The following is an 8,428-nucleotide window of genomic DNA, read 5'->3' as shown; positions in this document are numbered from 1 at the left end:
CACTCCACTTCTTCCTATTCTCTTTCCTCTCATAAGCTCTCAATTTTCCTACTCTCCTTATGACTCCTTGCATCTCAATGGCAAAGGCACTCCAGGCACCTTCCCTAATGCCTCTTGTCCTCAGTCTACTAATCACTTCTTCAATGCTTTTTATAAACAACTCATCTTTCAATAAGGAGTTATTTATTCTTAGCTTGGCTAGGAAATGTCACAGTTTCTCATTATCCCCATTTCCAACATGCCACCTCCATATTAAAGGCATATGGTTAGACAGAGCATAGGAATTATCTATCCTAATTTCCAAGGCATGAGGTACCCAAGAAGCTTAGTGACCAAAAAAAACTCTATCCAACCTGGAAGAAGAGCCAAAATATTGTAAACTGAAGTATGTGTGTCCCGGGTCATTCCTCCATTCCCCAAGACTCCAACCATCTACCAGGCCCAACCTTCCTCTAAGTTCTCCCCATTTCCTCTTCTCCTGCCCCATTAGGATGGTACTTCCTCCACATCTATTAGCTAGAGCTTCTACCATATTAAAATCCCCCATAAGAATCCCCGGACATTGCATGTTAAGACCTCTAAGCCAGTCCCATATCCTTCCCCTTTCTTTGTAATTATGAGGTCCATAGATGTTAATAACCCAAAATCTCTCTCCCCCTCGACCTAGAATTCTACAACCAGCGCTCTACCATTCCTTTATGATGGTCATAACTCCACTATATCCTTTATCAGTACCCCCATATTACACTACCCAATCCTTAAATCTCTCCTTTCTAACCTCCTTTCCACCAAAAAGGTTATGTTCCTGTATGGCCAGCAAAGACAGCTTCCATTCTTTCACTAGACCCCAAAAAGTTACATTTTTTTAAAAATCCTTGATGCCTTTAACATTCCATGTACATCCCTTTATCTCAGTCAAGACGTGGAGATGGCCCTTGAGACATATTCCTGTGAATTCTTCAAGAATAGTGTTTTTTAAAGGTTTTATTTTAGTATGTAATGATTAATGCTTGAAAAAGATATGAAGTTGCTGAAACCACCTAAAGCTATGATTGGCTTCCAAGTAGTGCAATAACTCAGAAATTCCACGTCATTTTTAAACAATTTAGGGTTTAAGCGAGTGAAGCATCCGTCCTCCCCTCTTTCCTTCTTGTGCGAGGAGCTGTGCTGTGTAGTTGCAGGTCGGCCATTGTTCTCCACCATGGTAAGGATCATCTCTAATGTCTCTGTTCTTCAATGTATGCGATCTTGCTCTCTAATCCAATACATTGGTTAGGGTTTCGCTCGCTGATTGGGTCGCGTAGGGTTTATCGCTCAATTGTTTTGTCCGTTTCTGTGTCTTCCTTCAGGATTTAGTTTTCTTGACAGAATCTGCGTTAGGATTTATTCCAAGCGTCTGTTCTAGCGTTTGGATTCTTAAAAGTCTTTGTAGGGCTCCCTCTATCAAGGGATTGCGTAAGGAATTTTGGATCTATGGCCTGGAATGCCCTTCTGCTAGGGTTTGTAGCCCTCTTTCTGGTAGTGTTGAATTGTATATGCTGTTCAAGCTGTCCTGCATGTCTAGCAGCCCTTTACAATAGCGTCGTAGACTTGTGTCTAGCCCTTATTGTTTGACACGCCTGACATCCAGTTTGCGTTTGGCAGTTGATCCCTAAGAAGAACCGGGTGGAGGTCTACAAGTATCTCTTCAAAGGTCCTGATGGGGTTTCTACTAGCTGATGTGGATTTCACAAACTTATGTGATTACGTGAACATTATGTGGATTTTACGTTTGCCTAGCTGATGTTGATTTTGATAATGATGCCTTTACATGTGCTTGATATAATCCAGAGGGAGTGCTTTATGCCAAGAAGGACTATAACCTGCCAAAGCATCCGGACATTGATGTACCCAATCTGCAAGTTATCAAGCTGATGCAGAGCTTCAAATCAAAGGAGTATGTCAAGGAGAATTTTGCCTGGATGCACTATTACTGGTACCTGACGAATGATGGGATTGAATACCTGAGGACTTATCTCAACCTTCCTTCAGAAATTGTACCTGCCACCTTGAAGAAGTCTACCAGGCCTCCTGGCAGACCAATGGGTGGTCCCCCTGGTGATAGGCCCAGGTATATAGCTGAACAGCGTTTGTTTTTTCTTTTCGAGGGTAGGCGCCCCTGCCATGTTTAGTGTCATTTTGTCAAATGTGTACATACAGCCCCCCTATCTGTCCAATGGATGGTCCCCCTGGTGATAGGCTTGGGTATATAGCTATATAGCATTTGTTCTTTTTTTTTTTGAGGGGTAGGGAGTCCCTGCTATGTCTGGTTTCATCTTGTCAAATGGGTATGCATTGTGATTGGGGAAGGCTCTTACACTTGAGTATATCCTGAACTTACACATTTTCTAAACTTTTAGTTGTTATCTTCACACACATAAAGGTGGAAAGTGCATGGGGTGATGGGTGTACTACGTTGTCCTTGTCTCAATGATGCTTGAGGGTATTGTCACTGTGTTCAGTTGTGCTTTTAATCATAATCATTTAGATCTAAGCTGTCCGGTTGTTGGACAGAGGTCCTCCTCGTTTTGAAGGTGACAGGCCAAGGTTTGGAGACCGAGACGGTTATCGTGGAGGACCGCCCCGTGGTCCCGGTGGTTTTGGTGATAAGGGGGGTGCACCAGAGGGTTTCCAACCCTCATTTAGGGTATGATACATTTCAAGTTTTTAGACTTCAAGCTTAGTATGGTCAGGTCTTAACAATCGTTTATGCTGGGTTTTCAGGGGCCTGGAGCTGGAGGCAGACCAGGTTTTGGTCGAGGTGGAGGGGGCTTTGGGGCTGCTCCTCCTGCACTTCCCGAGTGATGGTTTTTGTAGCAAAGAGTCTTCTGCAATGAGCTACAACATCAGTTTTTCTCCCCAACTATTTTGATCTCGGGGCTTGAGTGCTTTCAACTTGAAAAAAAGACGTGTCTGTACTCTCTGGTGCATTATCTATTGGCATACTCTATGGCGATGGTGAGTACCATATTGCATGCTCTTTTATTCAAAGGCGCTGATCTCTTTCCAAGGAAATAGCTGTTCTGGTTTTCACTTGTGGAGGTAATGTTGATTCTTGCACAGGTAATGTCATTAGTGTTGGTGTTAAATAATTTGAGTTTTAAATCTGGGCCATTGTCATTACTTGTCAATTTTGTTTTATAAGGTCACAAATTTGGGCCAGCTTGAATGTTTTTTACTTGTCAACTTTGTTTTTCTTGGGCTTCTTGCAGTTCGTTTTGGTTGATTGATGCATAAATGCATGTTCACTTTTTTGTGAGGGTTAAGCGAAGGATGGCGCAATCCAAGGTGACCTGGGAAGTTCAGAAGCGGGTTTGCTTGCAAACTAGTGAGAATTCAGATTGTCAAGGGGCTGGTAGGAGTGCGTTTAATAGTAGTATATTTTATGTGCTTTTTGTTTGAAATCCCTTCCCAATCAGTGTAGGGAGAAATCTCGAAAGGAGCTGCTAAGGTAGCACCAAGATCTAGTAAGGAATGCTGTGGTCATTTCTCTTCGGGTTGGCCTAATTGTACCTTGGCAGCAATTCCAGTAACAACTTTTTGCTGTCAGTGGATGGGGATGGCTTACTGCAGGGTTAAGGAATTCTGGAAGGAATTGCTATGGGAAGTAATATCAACTAGTAAGGAATGCGACAGCCTCTTCCTTTCTTGTTTGCCTACTCTGGCAGCCATTCTGGACTGTAAAATGGCCACTGGGGGGCCATTCTGCAGGTGGAGGCAACTAGCAATAGCTGGGAGCCCCCTTGTCCTAGCTTGATGATCTGAGCCAGGCGATATAGAGTAAGACCTAATACCACCTGGAATAGAACCAAAGTTCCATCCCATAGGAATTATCATAATGTTTAACCATGTCTATCTTGTGTTGCAAATGTAGAAAGTGGGTTGCTATCACATTAAGGGAAGGTTGAGATATTCTAGGGGCCTGACCATGATTAAAAAGAGGATAAATAATGGGGCTAGGATGTCACTTTTAAAAGCTGGGATGTCACTTTTACACACGTAGCTTTCCAAATTTGAAAATTTATCTCTTTTGCACGTGTCTTTTGCATGTGCATAATTCATTTTCCCCTCCTTGCACCACCTCTCGCATTCTGCCTCCCTCTTCCCAAGCTCCTCTCACAACCTCCCTCTTGCCTCCCTCGTGCCTCCCTCCCCTTCCTAGCTCCTCTCACGGCTTCTCTCCCTCCTCCCATCCTCTCGCCTCAAAAGTGCCTCCTATCTGTCCAAGCTCTAGCCAGTTGCAACAAACAGTCCCAAGCTCTCCATTCCTGCTCACATCTACTTCTTCTCTCGGGGGTGTTTTTTTCTCGTATTAAAACAACCGTCTCTTCTTTTTTTCTTCTTTCTTTCACTTGCCTACCATCCCCTAGCTTTCTCCTCTCTTTCTTAGCTCCCATCATGCCTACATGTCCTTAGAGCTCTTGTTTCTGAACTCTTAGTCGCCTATTTGAAAGCTTAGTCCAACATCTCTTGTATTTCGTGACATTATGCCCCTATTGTCTTGCTACCCCTCTGATCTATAGCACATTTCTAAGCTATGTAGCACCCGTCTCTCCGCTTAGATTTGCATCACCCATTTATGCTCTTCTAGGGTCTTTTTCCCTTCAAGAATTTTCCTTGGAATTTATTACTTACAAAGATTGCATGACAGCTAAACCTTTTACGACATACTGCGTGTGTCCTTAATAGTTGTCAAAGCAGTTTTAATAGTTGGTACAATGTTAGGTTTACCTACCTCTACACTCACGTATGTAGCACAGGCCTCTATACTAGTGGTGCACGATTGTAGACTCTCTTATAGGCTCACTTCTCGAGACTCATAGCTTATGTATGTAGATTTATTTCTCTAGACTCATGCCTATAGACTCACATGCTCGTGCTTGTAGGCTCATGTGTGTAGACTCATGAGCTTACTTGTGTAGACTCACGAGCTTACATCTGTAGGACTCATGACTCATGTTTGTAGAGTAGACTTCCGGATCACGTCTCAAGATTCCAACTCTAGACTCAAGCTTGTCTCTAGACTTTGACTCGACTTAGAGCTCATGCTTGGAGACTCATGACTCACGGCTCATGGCACATGGCTCACGTGTTCAGACTCACGTCTCCCATGTGCTAGACTCTCGTTTTTTGTTCGTGGGATTGTGGGCTCACATCTCCTAATACGAGAGGTAGATTGGCTTGGTTTTTGGAGTTTTTAAAGATTTTTTGACTTAGTGGGATCATTTTGATTAATGGTGTTTTATGCTAGTGTTTTTTTAATTAATTTTGGTTGATTTTAGATGCCTCTAAGCTACCAATTCCAACAATCCATGAAAAAAATATATCAACAAGAACAACTTTTCGATCCTCCATTGTAGTCTTAAGGCTAATGTGAGCCAAAGATGAAAGCTCATCAGCACAATTACCATGCCGTTGCATATATGTCGAGTTAGATGTAGCAAATAAAAGGATATTATCTAGGAAAAAACAAGACATCAAGGAGAGAACTCTTGCGTCAACCGTGGCATCTTGGACATCCCTTATATATTGGCGAAGTAATAGGAATACAAAAGAAGAAAGTATCGTCCCTCTGAAATGAACCAACACAATGTCTCTTACTAGAAAATACTTGTTTCATCAATAAAGAAGGAAAAAGAAAAAAAGCAAGAATATTCCTACACAAGCACTCTAGTTTTTTATGACAAAGTCTAGGTGTTCGACTAAGTCAATTGAAGACATTTTAGAGGATAAAATAGAGCTTTGAAACCAAAGTATGTAGCACGTGGCATTCTCAAATCTTGTCAAATTTAGGATGAAGATAATATCGTCATAGATAATATTCAAGGATGCAAGTGATGATGTTTAAGATAGCAATGGTGCATTCTCAAATCTTGTCAAATTTAGGTTGAAGATAATATCATCATAGATAATATTCAAGGATGCAAGTGATGATGTTTAAGATAGCAATGGTGTAGATAGTGATGTTGAAGAGTAGTTTAACTCCATGGTTATAACGTAGTTTTTTTTCCATGGTGTATATTGATGGACCTTTTTCTTTGGTGTACAAGCTATTTGAAAACCAACATGATTAACTATTAATTGAATTAATTTGTATTTATGATTGTGAAGTTGCATAATTGTTATTTCATTGTAGAAGCACTTATACCCCTAATTTCAAGCAACTTTTTCTAACTATTGATGTTCTCAATGTTTTTTTTGAAATCATGTTTTTGGGTCATTTGGAAAAATCCTTCTTTCAAGTAAGTAGTTTTTCAAATTGTTACAATCACTCTTTTTTAAAAGGCATCTTTTGAAGATAATTTCCCTTAACAAGTAATATTAACCATACGATCTACAATTTATCTACAATAGTATTATATGTTAAAAAGGCCCAAATTATATATCAATGCATAGTTGTAAGGCTTTGAGCTCCATCTCATCTTGAATAGTGTTCCTTCGATCCCATAGGATTAAGTTTTTCTAGCTCCTCTTCCTTGATTGGGTTTCCTTGGTGGGGTGTACACTACCTTCCCCAATACTCTTGAAATGATTTGAGTTAAAACTAGAGAAAATAATGCAGATCTTGAGAGTAGATCCATATTGGGCACAAATGTTACAAGATAATCTTTGGTTGAAACGAGGTAGACCAAGATATCGCATACCCTAGGACTCCTTTGTAGGTAGGCATGCTTTTGCATGGTAGTTCTCTCTAGAAATAGCTTTCAACAAGGACTTGATTTTAAAAAAGAACCTCTCCAACAAAACAGAAGCCTCGTAATTAACACCAAGGAAGATGGCTTTTCTACTTTATCCAAAGATGCAAGTGATAATGTTTAAGATAGTAGTGCTGTAAACGATGATGCTGAAGAGTAGTTTAACTCCATGGTTATAATATAGTTTTTATCCATGATGTATATTTATGAACCTTTTTCTTTGGTGTATAAGCATTTTGAAAAATACCATGATTAATTAATAATTTAAATTAATTTTTAGTTATATTTTTAAAGTTGCATAGTTGTTATTTCATTGTATAAGTACTTATACCCCCAATTTCGATGTTCTCAAAAAAATTTAAATCATATTTTTGGGTCATTTTGAAAAATCCTTCTCACAAGTAAATAAATCTTCAAATCTTTTAAAAGCATCTCTTTTTTAAAGGAATCTTTTGAAGATAATTTTCCTTTACAAGTAATATTAACCATTTGATCTATAATAGTCTTTTATATAAAAAAATCCTAAACTATATATCAATGCATAGCTGCAAGCCTTCTTTAAGTGTAGTGAGCTCCATGTCATCTTGAATAGAGTTCCTGTTTGTTGTAATAATTCTTTCTATTTCTTATGATCCTTGGTGCTAGGTTTCATTATGGCTGAGTCTGCCCTATATCTGCGTAGCCCTGATAGAAACTCAGTACATAGACCTTTGTATGAATGTATGCTGTGTGTATGTGCGTGGGGTGTGTGTGTGTGGGAGCATATATTGATACCAAGTTCTACACCCACTATTGGGCACTGACGACATTAATGGGGATGCCATAGTATCTAGTCCATAATATGCATGATGGAGTTGATGGTTTATTGTCTTGTGGATGACTACCATGAGGTTATAAATTGCACTTTCTTATAAGGTGAATTTGGGCATGTTCTTGGATTCATCTAGGTATATATATTCCTTTGATCCCATAGGTGTAGGTTTTTCTAGCTCCTCTTCCTTGATTATGTTCCTTAGTGGGGTGTACACTACCTTATAAGTACATGTATGGACCTTTTACTCTAGTGTATAAGCATTTAGAAAACTACCACTATTAACTACTAATTGAATTAATTTGTATTTATAATTATAAAGTTGCATAATTTTTATTTCATTATATAAGTACTTATACCCTTGATTTCAAAGTGACTTTTTCCAACTATTGACTTTCTCAAAATTTTAAATCATATTTTTGGGTCATTTTGAAAAACCCTACTCACAAGTAAGTATTTTTTTTAAAATCTATTATAGGCACCTCTTTTTTTTAAAGGAATCTTTTGAAGATAATTCCCTTAACAAGTAATATTAACCATTTAATCTAAATTATATCTACAATAGTATTAAAGTTTCCCTTAACAAGTAATATTGGCCATTTGATCTACAATATATCTACAATAGTATTATATATTAAAAAGGCCCAAATTTTATATCAATGCATAGCTGTAAGCCTTCAAGTGTAGTGAGCTCCATCTCATCTTAAATAGTGTTCCTTTGATCCCATAGGATGTAAGTTTTTCTAGCTCTTCTTCCTTGATTAGTTTCCCTTGGTGGGGTGTACACTACCTTTCTCAACACTCTTGAAATGCTTAGAGAAAAAACTAGAGAAAATAATGCAGATCTTGAAAGTAGATCCATATTGGGCACAAATGTTGTAAC

General features: G+C 39.0%; 1 protein-coding gene across 3 annotated transcripts; it reads left to right on the top strand.

The window, feature by feature from the left end:
• Positions 1-1,095: 1,095 nt before the first annotated feature.
• On the top strand, positions 1,096-3,131 carry LOC147633377 (small ribosomal subunit protein eS10z-like). 3 transcript variants are annotated; one of them, XM_086806438.1, is made up of 6 exons: positions 1,161-1,204; positions 1,433-1,518; positions 1,645-1,693; positions 1,831-2,110; positions 2,554-2,686; positions 2,764-3,131. In XM_086806438.1, exons 2-6 carry the CDS (start codon positions 1,474-1,476, stop codon positions 2,842-2,844), a joined length of 588 nt encoding a protein of 195 aa, XP_086662564.1. In that variant the 5' UTR covers positions 1,161-1,204; positions 1,433-1,473; the 3' UTR covers positions 2,845-3,131. The 3 variants fall into 3 exon arrangements, with proteins under 3 accessions (XP_086662566.1, XP_086662564.1, XP_086662565.1); XM_086806440.1 differs by lacking the exon at positions 1,433-1,518 and having other exon boundaries at positions 1,096-1,204; XM_086806439.1 differs by lacking the exon at positions 1,161-1,204.
• Positions 3,132-8,428: the final 5,297 nt, after the last annotated feature.

Source organism: Cibotium barometz, chromosome 12 (assembly GCF_041138505.1).
Source record: "Cibotium barometz isolate CiBa-2024 chromosome 12, ASM4113850v1, whole genome shotgun sequence".
Lineage (NCBI taxonomy): Eukaryota > Viridiplantae > Streptophyta > Polypodiopsida > Cyatheales > Cibotiaceae > Cibotium > Cibotium barometz.
This window is presented reverse-complemented; position numbering and strand designations above follow the sequence as displayed.